The 17,809-nt window shown below is 49.6% G+C and overlaps 7 protein-coding genes across 7 annotated transcripts; 4 read left to right on the top strand and 3 right to left on the bottom strand.

The window, feature by feature from the left end:
• Nucleotides 1–362: 362 nt before the first annotated feature.
• Nucleotides 363–2,512, top strand: cprA (NADPH--hemoprotein reductase cprA; the record flags this gene model as incomplete). The annotated part of the gene is made up of 2 exons (XM_040954689.2): nucleotides 363–2,153; nucleotides 2,216–2,512. 2 exons carry the CDS (start codon nucleotides 363–365, stop codon nucleotides 2,510–2,512), a joined length of 2,088 nt encoding a protein of 695 aa, XP_040814807.2.
• A 571-nt stretch (nucleotides 2,513–3,083) lies between these two features.
• N7455_009460 (DDB1/RSE1 family protein) lies at nucleotides 3,084–6,713 on the top strand (the record flags this gene model as incomplete). Its single annotated transcript, XM_040954554.2, has 4 exons — nucleotides 3,084–3,178; nucleotides 3,273–5,859; nucleotides 5,909–6,355; nucleotides 6,411–6,713. The coding sequence occupies 4 exons, from the start codon at nucleotides 3,084–3,086 to the stop codon at nucleotides 6,711–6,713; spliced, it is 3,432 nt and encodes a 1,143-aa protein (XP_040814812.2).
• A 383-nt stretch (nucleotides 6,714–7,096) lies between these two features.
• N7455_009461 (uncharacterized protein) lies at nucleotides 7,097–7,669 on the bottom strand (the record flags this gene model as incomplete). Its single annotated transcript, XM_040954712.2, has 1 exon — nucleotides 7,097–7,669. One exon carries the CDS (start codon nucleotides 7,667–7,669, stop codon nucleotides 7,097–7,099), a length of 573 nt encoding a protein of 190 aa, XP_040814922.1.
• A 367-nt stretch (nucleotides 7,670–8,036) lies between these two features.
• On the top strand, nucleotides 8,037–8,573 carry N7455_009462 (CENP-S family protein; the record flags this gene model as incomplete). Its single annotated transcript, XM_040954664.1, has 4 exons — nucleotides 8,037–8,069; nucleotides 8,120–8,243; nucleotides 8,314–8,347; nucleotides 8,450–8,573. 4 exons carry the CDS (start codon nucleotides 8,037–8,039, stop codon nucleotides 8,571–8,573), a joined length of 315 nt encoding a protein of 104 aa, XP_040814919.1.
• A 1,560-nt stretch (nucleotides 8,574–10,133) lies between these two features.
• Nucleotides 10,134–10,981, top strand: N7455_009463 (uncharacterized protein; the record flags this gene model as incomplete). Its single annotated transcript, XM_040954555.2, has 2 exons — nucleotides 10,134–10,579; nucleotides 10,642–10,981. 2 exons carry the CDS (start codon nucleotides 10,134–10,136, stop codon nucleotides 10,979–10,981), a joined length of 786 nt encoding a protein of 261 aa, XP_040814998.1.
• A 1,837-nt stretch (nucleotides 10,982–12,818) lies between these two features.
• N7455_009464 (uncharacterized protein) lies at nucleotides 12,819–13,166 on the bottom strand (the record flags this gene model as incomplete). Its single annotated transcript, XM_065606212.1, has 1 exon — nucleotides 12,819–13,166. One exon carries the CDS (start codon nucleotides 13,164–13,166, stop codon nucleotides 12,819–12,821), a length of 348 nt encoding a protein of 115 aa, XP_065460175.1.
• Nucleotides 13,167–15,856: 2,690 nt separating this feature from the next.
• Nucleotides 15,857–17,304, bottom strand: N7455_009465 (putative extracellular protein; the record flags this gene model as incomplete). Its single annotated transcript, XM_040954608.2, has 3 exons — nucleotides 15,857–17,024; nucleotides 17,105–17,154; nucleotides 17,302–17,304. The coding sequence occupies 3 exons, from the start codon at nucleotides 17,302–17,304 to the stop codon at nucleotides 15,857–15,859; spliced, it is 1,221 nt and encodes a 406-aa protein (XP_040814948.2).
• Between the last annotated feature and the right edge of the window lie 505 nt (nucleotides 17,305–17,809).

Here is a 17,809-nt window from a genome sequence, read left to right on the forward strand (position 1 = left end):
AAAATTTTGTTCCTACCGTACTTTTTTATATGTACTTCAGGCGCGGACTTCCCAACGTAACCAGACAGCGGTGAGATTTGCCCGTGAAGATCCACAGCTCGGAAACCGCACCTGGCAGTACCGGGTGGATCAGACCACCTGTTGGCTTCTCTCTTCTTCTTTCTATCTTGTACAACATACAACTCCTATTCCAGGGCTCTCTGTTGGGGGGCATACTTGCCTAAGTCTTACTTTTCTTCCTTGACTGCTTTTGTGTTTGTTATCCCGGCCTTGGAACACATTCAACCAATTCTCCCCTCCCGGCGGGAATTCGCGCCACAACAAACCCCCCTGTTCCCGCGAGATACGCACCACGTACCAAAATGGCCCAACTGGATACACTCGATTTGGTCGTCTTGGTGGCCCTCTTGGTGGGTAGTGTTGCCTACTTCACCAAGGGTAGCTACTGGGCCGTCCCCAAAGACCCATATGCCTCCTCGGCCAGCACCCTCAATGGAGCCGCCAAGAGCGGCAAAACCCGCGACATCGTGGAGAAGATGGATGAGACAAGCAAGAACTGTGTTATCTTCTACGGCTCCCAGACTGGTACTGCAGAGGATTACGCATCTCGACTCGCCAAGGAAGGCTCTCAGCGCTTCGGACTGAAGACCATGGTCGCTGATATTGAGGACTATGACTATGAGAACCTGGACAAATTCCCCGATGATAAGGTCGCATTCTTCGTGCTGGCTACCTACGGCGAGGGTGAGCCCACCGACAACGCCGTGGAGTTCTACCAATTCTTCACCGGTGAGGACGTCGCCTTCGAGAGTGGCGCCTCCGCCGACGACAAGCCTCTGTCCTCGTTGAAGTATGTCACATTCGGCCTGGGAAACAACACTTATGAACACTACAACGCTATGGTCCGTCAGGTTGATACCGCTTTGACCAAACTTGGTGCGCAGCGCATTGGAACTGCTGGTGAGGGTGACGATGGCGCCGGAACCATGGAAGAGGATTTCCTGGCCTGGAAGGAGCCTATGTGGGCTGCTCTGTCGGACGCTATGAATCTCCAGGAACGCGAAGCTATCTACGAAGCCGTATTCTCTGTTGTCGAGGATGATGAGAAATCTCCCGAGGAGGAGTCCGTCTATCTGGGAGAGCCCACTGCGTCCCACCGCGAAGGTCGCACTAAGGGCCCCTTCTCCGCGCATAACCCCTACATTGCCCCGGTTGTCGAATCCTCGGAACTTTTCACTGTCAAGGACCGTAACTGTCTGCACATGGAAATCAGCATCGCTGGTAGCAACCTCAGCTACCAGACTGGTGATCACATCGCTATCTGGCCCACCAACGCTGGCGCTGAAGTCGACCGTTTCCTCCAGGTCTTCGGTATTGAGGAGAAGCGCCACTCGGTGATCAACGTCAAGGGTATCGATGTCACCGCCAAGGTCCCTATTCCCACTCCGACCACCTATGATGCCGCTGTCCGCTACTACATGGAAGTGTGCGCCCCCGTCTCCCGTCAGTTTGTCTCGACTCTTGCTGCTTTCGCTCCCGATGAGGAGAGTAAAACCGAGATTGTCCGCTTGGGTAATGACAAGGATTACTTCCACGAGAAGATCACCAACCAGTGCTTCACGATTGCCCAAGCGCTCCAAAGCATCACCTCGAAGCCGTTCACTGCCGTTCCTTTCTCGCTGCTCATTGAAGGTCTCAACAAGCTTCAACCCCGGTACTACTCTATCTCTTCATCATCTCTGGTTCAAAAGGATAAGATCAGTATCACCGCTGTCGTCGAGTCTGTTCGTCTGCCGGGTGCTTCGCACATTGTCAAGGGTGTCACCACCAACTACCTCTTGGCTCTTAAGCAGAAGCAGAACGGTGACCCATCCCCCGATCCCCACGGCCTGACTTACTCGATCAACGGTCCTCGCAACAAGTACGATGGTATCCACGTGCCTGTCCACGTTCGTCACTCTAACTTCAAATTGCCATCCGACCCGTCCAAGCCTATCATCATGGTTGGCCCTGGTACTGGTGTGGCACCCTTCCGTGGTTTCATCCAGGAACGTGCTGCTCTTGCTGCCAAGGGAGAGAAGGTTGGCACAACGCTTTTGTTCTTTGGATGCCGCAAGAGCAACGAGGACTTCATCTACAAGGATGAATTCAAGGTATGAACAACAACCCCCTTACACTTCAAATACGAACCTATGGACTGACATAATTTCCTCAGACCTTCCAAGATCAAATGGGTGACTCCCTGAAGATTATTACTGCCTTCTCCCGCGAGGGATCCGAGAAGGTTTACGTCCAGCACCGTCTGAAGGAGAACGCCGAGCTCGTCAGCGAGCTGCTCAAGCAAAAGGCCAACTTCTACGTCTGCGGTGATGCTGCCAACATGGCCCGTGAGGTCAACCTTGTCCTTGGCCACATTATTGCCCAGCAACGGGGTTTGCCCGCTGAGAAGGGCGAGGAGATGGTCAAGCACATGCGTAGCAGCGGCAGTTACCAGGAGGACGTCTGGTCATGATTTCATGATTGATGAACACTTCTTTGCACTTGCAACAATACTTAGATGATCGTGACTATATATTATCATTTTTTGTTGGATACGATACGCCTTTTTGTTTCATTCGCGCTGCATGTTTCCCTAGCATGGGCCTCATGTTTGAGGTCCTTGAGTTTGTTAACTATGGGCTGCCGCCTGGGCGGGGTTTTAGACCTGTGAATTTAAAAAGAATTTAATTTTTCTTCTTCTTTCAAATTATGAGCCTTATATTCATGTGTATAACTATTTATTCAAATTGGAACTACAAACGCCTATATGGATGCTTTCGGCTGTAAGCGCGGACTTTAGACGTCATTTGCACGGGAACCTCGACTTCTCCCATATCTTCTCCCCACACCGACCGAGTAATCCCTGCCTCAACAAGAGTTGATTTAGAGATATGTGCAGCCCATAATCCAGCGCCATCAGCCTTCGCCATATCAATCCTCTGTACCTCTTACTCTCGGTCATATTCCATCCCCGCAGGGTGGTGCGACAAACCTCAAGCCCAACCAGCTCCGCGCTGTCCGATACCGCGGGCTATTGAACTACGATGGCCTATGTCGTACCCATCCACCGGGCAAGCAGCATTCGCCATGCAGTCAAGCTCAACTTTTTCTCTCCGGACGAAGAGTGCCTAGTCGCAGCGTGAGTCCCGCCCTCCCGTGAAGCTACGGAACCCAAGCCGACCTCTCCCCCGGTGACAACGAAGACGATAGCTAACCTCCTGACTAATCCACAGAAAAGCCAGTCGTCTTGAATTCTATACATTCACTCCGGATGGAATCGTCCTGACCGCGACTCGTGCTCTGAATGCGCGGGTTACTATGCTCGCGCGCCTACCCGCACCAACAAACTCGCCAACCGATCACCTCTTTGTCGGCACAGACCAATACAATTATTTTACGATAACATGGGACCGCGAATCAAACGATATCAAAACAGCGCGCACTTGCGTCAACATCGCCGAGCCCTCGTCTCGGGAGTCCCAATGCGCACCACGATGTCTGATGGATCCCACGGGACGGTTCATGACGCTGGAAGTATACGAGGGCGTGATTGTTGTCGTGCCGATCGTGCAGCCGACGAAGAAAAGAGGCCGGATGTCGATGGCAGGGTCCCAGGCTGATCAGCCGCTGCAGGTGGGAGAACTTGATAAGCCGACTACATCCCGCATCGACGAGCTTTTCGTTCGATCCTCCGCTTTCTTGCATTCGGAATCTAATCCCTGGTTGGCACTGCTCTACGAAGATAACCAGCAGAAGGTGCGGCTTCGAATCCGCGAGTTGGATTTCACGCCGGGCACTTCGGGGACTTCGGCAGATGCTACTTTCACGGAGGTGCAGAAGTTGGAGGGGGGTGAATTTGGACAAGAGCTTGATCTTGGATCATCGCATCTTATCCCTATCCCGGCTCCGTTGGGCGGTCTTATTGTGCTTGGAGAGACGTCGATCAAGTACATCGACGATAATGCCAATGATGTGATTACGCGGCATCTAGAGGAGGCGACAGTCTTCGTGGCCTGGGAGAAGGTTGATAGCCAGCGGTGGCTGTTGGCTGATGACTATGGGAGGCTATTCTTCCTGTCTTTCATCTTGAACAACTTAGGCGAGATCGATGACTGGAAGCTCGAGGATCTGGGCAAGACGGCTCGTGCATCTGTGCTGGTCTATCTCGGTGGAGGCATGGTGTTTGTTGGCTCGCATCATGGCGACTCACAGGTCCTCCGGCTCGATGGAAGCTCGTTTGAGGTCGTTCAGACATTGTCTAACATCGCACCGATCCTCGACTTCACTATTATGGATCTTGGTAACCGTACAAATGAGAGCCAAACGCATGAGTTTTCGTCCGGGCAGGCACGAATTGTGACGGGTTCTGGTGCCTTCGACGACGGGACGTTACGCAGTGTGCGCAGTGGTGTTGGCATGGAAGAGTTAGGTGTGTTGGGAGAAATGCAACACATCACTGACCTCTGGGGACTGCAAACTCAAAGCAAGGACGACTTTTTGGATACGCTCATTGTTACATTTGTTGATGAAACGCGTGTTTTCCAGTTTAGTCCCGACGGCGAAGTTGAAGAGTTGGATAATTTCCTGGGGCTTTCACTCACGGAATGTACTCTTCTCGCCACAAAACTCCAAGGTGACCGTATTCTTCAGGTCACAGAACAGCGAGTGCTGGTGGCTGATCTAGAAAGTGGAATGGTAACATTTGAATGGGCACCTCAGGGCCAGAAGCTGATCACCGCCGCGTCGGCCAATGAGGACAACCTAGTTCTCGTTATTAGTGGCCAAATTGTTGCATCCTTTGATATCAGGGACAATGTCCAAATCATCGCGCAGAAGGATCTCGGCGTTGACCAGCAAATCTCTGGTCTGACTGTCCCATCGACGCCAACGGGTGTATTCATCGCAGGCTTCCCCCAATCAGCCAAGGCGTCAATCCTTGATATTAAGGACTGCGCTGTTCTTCAAACAAAATCCCTAGGCCCTACCGGGGAGAGCTTCCCTCGATCAGTTCTTGTAGCCGAAGTGCTCGCAGACAGCCAGCCTACCCTCTTTATCTCCATGGCTGATGGCTGCGTCATTACATTCTCACTAAACCCAGAAGACTACTCACTAAGTGAGATGAACAAGCTGATCCTTGGTTCCGAGCAGCCCACCTTCAAGAAACTCCCCAAGGGTGATGGTCTATACAACGTCTTCGCTACCTGCGAGAATCCCAGCCTGATTTATGGCTCCGAGGGCCGGATTATCTACTCTGCAGTGAACTCCGAGGGCGCATCACGAGTATGCCACTTGAACGCAGAGGCATTCCCAGATTCCATCGCTGTCGCAACGGAGAAAGAGTTGAAGATCGCGCTGGTTGACAGAGAGCGCACAACCCAAATTCAAACGTTACCAATGGGCTCGACTGTCCGTCGTGTTGCATACTCCCCTTCAGAGAAGGCATTTGGAATCGGCACGATTGATCGAAAGCTCGAGAACGGCGCCGAGGTTGTCAAGAGCCACTTTGTCCTTGCTGATGAGATCATGTTCCGGCGCCTTGATGCGTTAGAGCTGGGTCCTGACGAACTGGTGGAGAGTGTAGTTCGCGCTGAGCTCCCGGCAGGGAAAGATGAAAACGGAAAAGAGATCATGAAGGACCGATTTGTTGTCGGCACGGCATTCGCCGACGAAGACCAGGAGGAATCGATCCGCGGGCGGATTCTCATTCTGGAAGTCGACCACGGCCGCAAGCTGAGCCAAGTCGCCGAGCTGCCGGTTATGGGCGCCTGTCGGGCTCTCGCTATGATGGGTGATTGTGTTGTTGCGGCACTTGTTAAGACCGTGAGTACTAACTGACTGTATGTTTGAACCCACCACTAACAATATCCAGGTCGTTGTGTATAGAATCAAAATCGATAACGTTGGACCGATGAAGCTTGAGAAGCTCGCTGCATACCGGACTTCCACCGCACCAGTGGACGTAACAGTCGTCGACAACCTAATCGCAGTGGCAGATCTCATGAAGAGTCTTTGTCTTGTCAGGTATACACCGGGCCACGCTGGGGAACCCGCCAAGCTGACCGAAGTCGGTCGTCACTATCAAACTGTCTGGAGTACAGCAATTGCCTGTGTTGGTGACGAGACATTCCTCCAAAGCGACGCCGAGGGAAACCTTATCGTTCTCTCACGGAATGAGAATGGTGTCACCGCACAGGACAAGCATAGGCTTATTCCTACTAGCGAAATCTCACTAGGGGAGATGGTCAATCGTATCCGACCAGTTAATATCCCACAGCTTTCCAGTGTTACGGTGACACCACGGGCGTTCATGGCAACAGTAAGTTCATTCCCATTGACCGGCGTGAAAGGTTCATTTACTAACCTACTCAAAGGTTGAGGGCTCCATTTTCCTCTTCGCCGTTATCAACCCCGAACATCAAGATTTCTTGATGACCCTGCAAGCTTCTCTTTCCAAAAAAGTCAACTCATTGGGCAACTTGTCATTCGACAAGTTCCGCAGCTTCAGAACCATGGTGCGCAGTGCTGAGGCACCGTACCGGTTCGTGGACGGCGAGCTTATTGAGCAGTTCTTGAACTGCACACCAAGCATGCAAGAGGAGATTGTGCAGGACATTGGCTCCTCAGACGTTGGGGAGGTTAAGAGGATGATCGAGGCCTTGCGGAGACTTCACTGATCTCTTGTGAGGTACCTATTCCTCTGGGGCATTGGTGACATATTACGAACTGTTCATGAATACAGATAAGATGCGGCGATGGTCACATGGTTTTTAGAAGAGACCAGGATAAAAGTTCTGGCTCGGATATGGCTGGATTGAATGCATGTTTTATAGTGCAAATAGTAGATTTATGACTTCCAAGTTTACCTTACTGTGCAAGATAGAGGGTACTTAATAGCGGATGCTACGAGTAATTCATAAAATTCACTTAAAAGCTAGAGGGGCCGCGGAGGTCCTATTAAATTGGAATCTACTAATAAAAGTTACAAGAAGCAAAAACCCCATCGACCATGCAATGCACCCACACACACAATAACCCAAGACCCAAGACGACTCAAATCTCAAAGATCCTTCTTGACCTTGACATCAACCTCCTCCTCCTCACTCCAATCCAACAACTCCATAATCTGATCCCGACTCAAATCCTCAGCGCGCTGGTCCTTCTTCACACGCTTAATATAATTCTTCTGACGCTTGCGGGCCATGTCATTCCACTCAGGAACACCACTAGCAGCAGCCATCAGATCCTCCTCATCCTCAAGCTCGTCGTCCGTGTTATCGACTTCACCAAGGACCTTCCCCTTTCCGCTATCGCCACCAGCACGCAGCGAGTTCGGCGACACCTTCACTTTGCCGAACTGCGCCTTCTCCTTCTCGCGCTTCTCCTTCTCCTTGCGACGGTCGCGGTCGTGCATCCATTTAAACGTCTTCTCGATGTACGGCCGGAGTATTAGATAGAAGATAACGCTGCCGATGACTTTGGTCCAGCGCTTGCCGCTCATTTGCGCGATGGAGGCGTAGCCATTTTTGAAGAACCGGGTGACAACCAACTCGAAGAAGGCGTACAACTGGGCAAAGAAATCATTGGCGGCCTCTGCGGCCTTTTCGCTCAGATCTGACTGGGGCGTGGACATGGTGGATGATTAACCAGGTTGGTTTTTTTTTGGGTTCTGGTTGGAGGGTTTGAAGGGAGAGGTGGGAGCTCGGTGGCTACCCGCGGAATGGGATGTTGTGGAAGAGGACAGCCAGATGAAGATAAGAGTGAAGTAGAGAGGTTTTGTAAAAAGATTAGGAGTTGAGGGATTAATTGACGGGATCTGCGATTGCTTTGCGCTTCTTTGATATTCCGCGGCTCCCGCAACGAGAAATGCCTTGTTTGGGGTTAGCGTGGCCTGTGTGCCGGATTAGCCGTTAATCCGCGGACGCGTCGTTGGCCAATCAGATCTCGTTGGTTTTATATAGGGACGCGCTCGGCTTGTTGTCTTGCATTATCTCACCACCATGGAGCAGACTGAAGAGGCTAGTCTGGAGGAGGTCAGTGTTAGGAGGATGGTGTCTTATTCTCGGCTAACTCTCCTTTGTAGCGCTTGAAATCCGCGCTGTGGTTGTCCATCGGCAAGATCGTGGATGAGGAGACTATCAAGCTAGGCGTCAATGCCACTCCGCAGTTCATCGGTGCGTTGACAGAGATGGTTTGGGCTCAAATAGGTATGTTTCAATGTGTCACTATTTTATGTCAAGTTTCCAGCTTTTTGTCCTTGCAACTAACTATTCGCAGAGACGATCAGCCAGGATCTAGAATCCTTTGCGAAGTAAGTAGACACTATTGCTGCGAATGAGTAGGAAATCGTTCCTATTATTCCCGTGGCATAATACATATAACAAGAAGTGTACTAACCTCGTTTATGATCTAGACACGCAGGGAGATCTACCGTCAATGTGTCCGACGTGATGCTACTCGCTCGCCGTAATGAAGGGCTAGATTCGATCCTCCGTGCTTTTGTTGAACAAGAGAAGCAACGCCAGGAAGACTCCTGAAGGGTGGGCTGTCAGCCGGCCTCGATAAGAAGATACCGTTCACTACCATGCAGCCTCACAGGCTATTGCCAAGGATTGCATCGCTTTTAATCCCGGGATTCCCAAATGAAGTAAAATGTGAGTTGAAACGTGAGATCCCAATTGGATTCATTGTTAGAAGACATCCCTGGACAGTCAGCATATTATATTGAGGATCATATTTCTGACTTTTCCCCAAGAAGCTTCCTCGCTTTGTGAAACCTTCTGCGCAGAGGCCCAGCCTTCTGTACTGTGGCGGTGATGCCGCACTATGACCTACATTGGTTCGATATGCCTTTTCCACTAAGGCCCCCTTTGTCCGGGCCGATACCAGCCTCTTTATCCAGATCGGGATCACCTGTGGACGACAGTACTCGTGACTAAAGCTATGGTTCATCCAGCCAGCAGCACCATGCCCTTGAGTTATGTGGGTGACACGCGCTAGCCCAGATCACAGCCTAAGATCTGAGAAGATACTTGTTTCAATCTTCTCCCATCCCTGTTGGACCACACCTCGTTCTGATTACCCCCACAAACTTCATCTCACCAAGATGATGATATACCATTCCATATGCGGCAGACCCAATTTTAATCTCAAATATTCCCCATTGTACCTCGAATGTTTGTAATGTTTGCACCCACAGCAAACGTGGCGCAGAAGACCCAGTGGAGTGGGTGTAGACGTCATTTTCAACGTGGCGGGTTCGTACAATGGATGGACTCCAGCCGCCATACTTTAGACTTACAATAGTCAATGTACAGTACGGCGGTACAACACAGCCACCTGTACGGGCCAATGATAGGTAAGTTACGTAGGTTACTTGAAGGGACTGGGAAGTAGCTCGTATCGGTGAACGAGATGATACTACGTAGTGGTATATGGAAGGCATGTAACGCATGGAAGGATCTAAACTACTTTCCACTATTGCTTAAGCAGCGCTAGTTTCAGTTTATTATATCTTTTTTTGACTTCGTGTCAACTGAAAACTTCAATAAATACCTCGTATCGGTGGAGTTCAAGGAGGGTCGCTCAGCAACAGTTGATAATGTGAAGGCTGGGATACATGGAAATAGACAGCGAGGATTTCTAGAAATAGTACACTGCGGAATAAACAATCTATGGATAGTTTAAAGTGTAAGGGTCATTATAGAAAGATGGGAGTGTTGAAATTGTCTTGGCAGTGTGGCTGGGACATTTATTTATTTTTATTTTTTATTTCTTCACATGACAGGGTGGCAAACGCTCTAACCGGAGACAGCTAGGTGGAACCTTCGAGGTCACCCAACCCATGGAACTGACATCACCGAGTGGGTCATCTGGGGGTCATTTAGAGTGTGGCGCAGACGCTGGACCATTGAGCTGAGAGCTTTTCCCAGGATCGACGTGCAACAGTGCCGCCATCCACTGATCGTCAATTTATCTTGCTCCCTTATAACTCGCTCAAATCCTGTTGCCTGAGTTTCTTTCTTATATTCTCCCCTTGACCTCACGGTCTCTACTCACACCTTTATACCCACCAAACAAACTACTACTTATACAATATGGGAGCCGGCGGGGTAATCCTCCGGTTTTTCAACCTCGGTCTGCGTGTTCTGCAGTTCCTTGATGCTGCCGTCATTCTCGGAATTTTCTCGTATTTCTTGGCAGTCTTGACCAGGAACGACCACTCCATTGCGACATGGATCAAAGCCGTTGAAGGCTTAGCAGGTGCAGCAACCGCCTACAGTCTGCTAGGCATCATTTTCACCTGCTGCCTGGGTGGTGTAGCCTTCTTTGCATTCCTGGGTGTTGCCCTGGACGTGTGCTTTGTGGGTGCGATGGTCGCCATCGCCATCCTAACTCGCAATGGTGTTGGCCAATGTACCGGAACAGTGGACACACCAATGGGCACGGGCAACGCCGACGATGACACTGTTTCCAAGGGTCTGACATTCGGCATGTCTTGCAAACTGGAAAAGGTCGTTTTCGCAGTGGCGATTATCGGAATGTGAGTTGATCATGGATTACTGATAACCTCTGTCATCTGAACTATACTAACTTATCGCCTAGCTTCTTCTACTTGACCTCCATCCTTTTCCAAATCCTTCTCGCCCGCCACCACAAGCGTGAGAAGCGTTTCGGTCCCTCGCCCACCAACGGCTACACCCACGGTAGCCGTAAGGCCTTCTGGCGCCGTAACAAGAACAACCCCGAAGCTGCTGTCGGCGGCGCTGATACCCTGCCCGGCCACCCAACCCCCTATGACGTCGAGATGGGTGCCGAGCCCAAGATCGAGAAGGGATGGTTCAACTCATGGGGCAAAAACAAGAACACCGCCAATGCTCCGGCTGCTGCCCCGGCTGCAGGTGGTTACGGCTATGGTAACTCGGCGTACACTGGCAACATCTAGGTTGCTGGTGTAGGGTACTTGCTGTTTCAAGTATCTTCGTCTGACTGGACTGGTGCTCGTGCACTGGTCAATGATTCTATGACCCTTTTGTGTTATTTGGGAGCCAAGATACCACTGCTATGTTTGTGATTAGATTGGATTGTACAATATGATGGAGGATATCTGGCGAGCATACTTGGGTCTTTCGACACTAGCTAGCCACGTTTTTAATATTAATAAATACACTGCTTTATCAATATTTTTCTACACCGCGCAGCCTCGTCGGGGGTCGAGTCTAGATTTGAGATTCATGTTCCTGGTCGTAATGCGACAATGGCATTCTGCCTCACTTTCCGCATGCGTCAATATATGGCAACATACCGGATTCGATCATGTGGGCAACAAATATCATGGGTTTACTAATCATGCCTTGAAAACATGTCAAAAAAAAAAAGGATAAGCCACGGGGTGGTAGTAACTTCGTGTGCATCTTCTACATAATGAACATGAAAGGAAGCTCATATGAAGGGTAATGAACTGAATGATATTAAATAGTCGATGCAAAACAGGAGAAAGTAATAACTATGCAGAGCCCACGATCGCAAGTCTGACACAGGCCACGGAACTCTGTGCCAGGACCGAACTGGGACATTTTGATATCATGGAGCAACGCTTGGCAATGTAAAAACTGTTGCTTTGCCTCCAAATACATCATTCTATCATCTTTTCGAATTTTCTGGTTCTCGCTACCAAGTTCGTCCAATATCTTGTATTGTGGAGTCTGGATGCTTTCAATCTCCTCTCTAGCGGTTGGGATTTGGTGTGTAACAGTTCCCTTGAAGGAACCCCCTATCTGCCGGGGGATTTTGAGCGACACTGGCACATGTCTTTTCCATCTTCAACGCCAATCACTGGTGTGGAGAGCAGACATCCCTATAACCCAAGACCACAAAATTTGTCCTCGGGTACTCTTTCTCTGCACCGTGAGGGGAACGAAGGCTCCAGAACTTGGAACAGACCCCATAGGCACAAGGCCTCCTGGTTGTTGGATGAGATAGGCAAACACCTCGAGAAACCCAAGATACCAGGATTCAGGAACCGTGAGAACCCAGGATCATCATGGTCTCACGCATTGTTCAACCTCCATATCCTGTTACATTTCCTCAGAATCTCACAGCATGCGCCGCTTCTCTCGCGGATACATGAGTAGTTTAAATACGCAGGCGGTCGCCTGCAGATCAGGCGCTGGGAATTTCATTCTTGCGGTACTGTTGTGCGAATGAATTGTTTGTCGGGTTATCACTCGCCCCGATGAGGGAAAGGAAGAAGATGAAGAGGGAGGAGATGAAGTCCCCAGGGCTTGGAGCAGACCCTATGGGTACAAGGTCCCCTGATTGTTCCCGGGATTCTAAATAGGAAACGAGAGGAGATCGGGAAAGCACATATCTCCAACCAGAGAAAGAACCCAGGACATTCTTCAGCTTCGGGATTCCATACCATGACTCGGGGTAAGAACCGGGAGCATTTCTAGCCCCCAAGACCTTATATTTTGTTCTCGGAACTCTGTATCAAAAGAGCAGGGAGCGGTCGAGTCACCATTTTTCGCGCTTCATAATATTTCACAGCGTGTCTAGTAAATAGTCTATCCGATGATGATGACGCTTAAAGACTCCACGGAATTGTGAAAGGCTCAGTGCCGAAGCCGTATTCAAGAAGATCGTCGGTAACATGCGCGCAGGAAGTTGAAGAGAGCGAATCTGGTTGTCTGCTTCAACACTGACGAGCGTTGTACCAACTGTCCTGTGTGTCTCTCCTAAACACAAGGGGCCATAAGTTGAAAACCGGCCTGAGTCGGACATTATTTGTGGAGGTAGTCAAGAACTTGACAAAAGCGGACGCTGGTCTGATCTGAGCCAGACGAGAGCAGCACCCACATCACGGCACCCATCTCAATGGCTTGAATGAATGTGATATAGAAATCTCCGGGGCTTCTCTGGAGTGGAAGTTGGAAGAAATCCCGCATGAGGATTACACATGCGACAAAAATGTCGGTGCAAACCTTTAGGAAGTTGTACCGCTGGTCGACCCGACAGAGCATATCTGTGGTTATCACACCATCTCGTTTGTCATGTTGGAAGGTGGCAGCTTCAAGTAATAACTGGAGAGCGTTTGGCGTATCATTTTGGAGGTTGACATAGTCTCCCATCAATTTTAACGGCAACTGGAAGATACGATGTATGATGCGGCCTATAATTTTCAAGGCACCCACATCTGCGAGTATCCAATGCCTCGTACGATCCGAATCGTGGCTCAGATATACATAGATGGTCACTGTTGAACCAAAAAAGAAGGATTTGTCAACTGCAAGCGAGCGATTGCAGCTGGTCTGTCTGTTGAACTGTGTGTTCTGTGTACCCAAGTATCATGGCTCAGCTCATCTTGAAGAATGTTGGTGGGAATTCCTCGCAGAAGGCTTGAAAGAGCGGATGCTGTTCTCTGCTCCAAACATGGAGGCAAGGTAAGATGACATATATCGAGATGTTTCGCGACTGGAGTAATTTGGATGGCATTGAATTGCTTCTCCCGGAAGCATAGGCCTCGATGTTGACATATTGAGCGCCGTGCGCCACATGGATCGGGTGTGAGGCTGATTATCCAGGGGAAACGGAGTCTTGGGAGAACACATGGAAAGAGTATCGAATGCAGAGCGTATGCGAAATGCGCATGTTGAGAATTGTCTTTTGTCCGTAGCCTTTTGTTTGCCCTTCAAGCCGCTCATCGATGAATAAGGCTGTGTAAGCCCTTGAAGAGCCCTAGTCGCTCCTTCATAGCGTCGTAGTAGCAGCCGGTAGAAAGCAATGCCGAGTACGATTCTTTTCTTCATTGCATTCCTTTGCTCTCCAAGGATCTCCTTGGGAGATTAAACCGTGGAAGTTCCCTAGAGTCCGTCCCTGGTTCGCCACTAGGTCGACAGCTGCCGCTGGGGCCAGTCCGAAAGATTGGTGACAACCCGAGTGTCATCAAGCGTCAGATAGACTCGCTCAAGAGGAAGGCTTCGTGACCCAAGTCCGTGATCAATCACCTTTCTAGGCCATAGTTGATCTTACCGAAATTGTAGCGCAAGCCGTCCATTTTGTATCGCACGAGATCACCTGTCTTATACAGAGGATCTGCATTAGTATCTTGAAACTGTGTAATCACAAGAGAATGATAAAAATCTGCACTTACAGCTGGGCATTTAATTCGCCGGAACCATCAACCATCTGTCTCTTTCAAATGGATAGTTTGGGCCAAAGCCTGTAGGATTGTAGGCATTGAAATTGGAAGAGCCACTAAGGTGAAATCTGTGAGATGACAGAGATCTAGGCAAAGTAAATAAGAGAGAAGTAAACAGAGTCGCGCTTTTAACTGAGGCGGGGGCGAGAAGCGCGTATCTCCGGGTATCTCCGTGCCGATGCCGCCCCCGGAGGGCCGCCACGACGCGACATCCACCTACTAACAACTGAACTCCACAATCACAACATTCTGTACTGCGTTTCAAACTATATTACGATAAATAATGGCGACTCTCACTTTTCGATCTCACATTTTCCTTCTCTGCCTCCAACATACTTGAGGTGAAACAACTCTCACGTCAAACCTCTGCGCATTAAACCATGAGCTCTTTCGCGATGTGACGCACACTTCCTTAATACGGCACCAGTGTTTTTTTCTCAAGCATTGGAGTAGCTCCAAGATAAAATTCTCGATATATAATATAACTCTTTGGCTTCATTGGTTTAGTGCGAAGACAAATACGTAATATACACCACGGAGAAGTGAGGATCATACTACAACCTTGGAAGAAACAAACCCTGCCACTTGTACAATATTTTAATGATTTGGATATATGTATCTAGATAGTCAAACGAACATAAACGAAAAACTACTTAGGGGTGTATTCCGTGGGACCGCCAATGGCTATAGAGCCCAAACGCTCAACCATGACTTTACCGAAGGGCTCGCACGAGAACTGGTATTCAATCTTGGTGGGCATCGAGTATATGGTATGACTTTCAGCAACTGGGTAATGCTGATGTCCCTCCATAAGTGTGCACGCACCATGTCTTTGGGGACCCTCCGCCTGCACTGTCTCATGTGGGCTACGGAGAGACGGCGGTCGAGAGGATGGAGGAGAGAGGATGGAGGAGAGAGGAAGAAGAGAAGAGGAGGAAGTGTGGGAGGAGGCCTTTTATACCCCCAGGAACATGCGTACCTTCCCAAAATGGACAGTTTTCTTGCACCTTCCCTGTCAATGTCACATGTATCCATCGCACCTTCCCAATCCGTACACGGATATTTGTTTACACGGGGTCCTTTAGCATTTAGGAAGGGACCCCGGAGCCAGTGTCGCACTTGCATAGTTCAGGAACTCTGACTATATGTGTGCTAGACTTGGAACAACTCAAATTGATTAATTTTGTAGTTCAATTTCATGTCCTATAATATTATTCGAGGACTTCGACAGGACACGCATGGAGTCTATGAGATAATTATATCATCCAACACAGATTGTCGAAATAAAAAAGGTGTATAGCATAACCAAGGTTGAGAATTTAAATTAACACGCGGAATCATTAGATAGCTTGGCATGACAATACCGTCAACATAGGGACATCAACTAACTCATCGTTTAACAGGTCATGGGTAAAAAAAAAAAAGGAATAAGAACAATACAAAGCGCCCAATAACCGGGCTGGAAGGAAGCATAAACTGTCAAAGTCGGAAGACCGAATGTAGCGAGCAAAGTGTGCTCGACTGATTCAGTCTATGAAATATCCACTGGGATGTGTCCAAAAAAAAGAAGGGGAAAAAAACAATCGGCAAGAGAAAGGAAAAGTAGATAAATGAAACTCTTTACTGGCGGGCAGTGATAACGCCCGAGCGGCAAATAGTACCAGCAGCGACGGGACCCATGAAGATGGGTTTTCCGTTAGTGCAAATGGCAAAGGAAAATCCATCGGGAGAGCAGATGAGATCCCCAGAGTGGCAAGACCATTGACCAACATAGTCGACGAACTGGTTGCTGGATGAGGCCTCGGAGGAGAGCACACGAGAGTCAGCGGCGGAGGGAGTACTGATGGCCTCGGCAATCTTGGACGCAGCCTTGGTGGAGAAGGTGGAGGTGCCGGTAATAGCTGGCTTTTTCTCGGACTTGGACGTGCTGGTGGTGGGCTTTGTCACAGCCTTGGAGCTGCTGCTTGTGGAAGGCTTAGTCTCGGACTGGTTGCTGCCATTGAGGAAGGGAGCACTGCCGGAGCACTTATAGCCTGGGCCGTCAGCCTTGCCAATGAGCTTGGGACCGGGCTTGGGGAAGTGAACGGCCTCGCCCTCGATGGTCACGCATTTTCCAGCCTGGTCAACGTTGGCAACGAAGAGATCAGGGAGACTATCGAAGCCGTTCTTGGCACTCGTGGTCTGGGTATTGGCCTTGTTGTTGGGGCCCTTCTCGGTGGTCTTATCGTCAAGCGTCTGCTTGGGGGCCTCCTTGGCCTCACGGGACTCGGAGTCGAGAGCAGCGTTGCGGTTGCTGGAACCGCCAATTGTGATCATAGCACAGTTCATGTACATCTCACGGTTGCCGACCTTGTTGAACCACGTCCAAGCGAAGAGAGCATCACCGCTTGGTGCGTCCGAGGGGACATCGAATTGGTACTTCTTATCAATAGGGCAGTCACCCTCGATCGACTCAATGACCTTGAAGGTTTTACCCTGGTCATAAGTCAGGGCAAGCTGGCATGAGCCGCCGTCATGGACAGCACTCCCTTCCAGTGTCATCTCTTGGGACGAGCCTGGCGCCCACGTATCCACGGCCTCGAAGTCATCTTTGGCGTAACCTTTGCACGGGTAGTCGCTACCAGAGGTGGACAGGGGGTTGGTGTAAGAATAATCCTTCTCGCCCTTGCCTTCCTTGTTGAGGGGACTGCGGATAGGGTACGGCTTGCTCAACTGCATGTGAGCCGAGACAGTGCTAGCCAAAAGGCCGGATAGGATCAATGTGGCCTTCATTATGATCGAAATGTTTCTATACGGCTTGTTAGTCTCAACCTGATAATCGGTGATATTGAGAGGAAAGAACGAGGCAGTCCCCAGTGCTTCACTTACAGCGTCTTTTTGAGAACTTTTGTATAGAGTTTTGATCTCCTGATATGATGCTAAACACTTAGCCAACAAGGTCAATTATAAGAGTATGGAGGCTTGGGAGAAGATAATAAATTATGGGTTGTCGACAGCAATTAGTATAAATATATGGCCGCTGGTCCATAACATTCCACATAACTCCACGGAGGAATGGCAGATACCATGATGTTGCGGCCTTTGCCCATGCGATGATGGTCTAGATGGCCCTCGCAACGTAAAGAATGTCAACAAACGGATGTCCTCTACCATCATACTATGGCCGTATCTTCGCATAAGTAGTGAGCAGCAAATTATTGATATCTCACACAATTACTGGATCTGTATTGTACCTCGATAGATGCATTAGACAAATCATACAAATACTATCTTGATTTTGTTTTGTTTAGATACCCAGATCGCCAGCAAAACATCTATGAGAATCCCACTGTTGGGTGGCAACGACTTGAGGGGCAATTTGGATTGTATACACAATGGGCGCTCAGGGATCAAATGTGAAGAAGAAGAGACGACTTCCTTCATTCCAGGCTACATTAATCTCCGTGGGCTAGGAATCTTGACATGATGTCAGAAAGGTAAAAAGGGACGCGTCACAATTATTTATGGCTGTCAAATACCCGGCAATCAGGTCCCGGAATCAACGCAAACTCCTTCCTTCCCATCGTGGGCTGT

This window comes from Penicillium solitum, assembly GCF_028829755.1.
Source record: "Penicillium solitum strain IBT 25940 chromosome Unknown utg000008l_segment0_segment0, whole genome shotgun sequence".
Classification (NCBI taxonomy): Eukaryota; Fungi; Ascomycota; class Eurotiomycetes; order Eurotiales; family Aspergillaceae; genus Penicillium; species Penicillium solitum.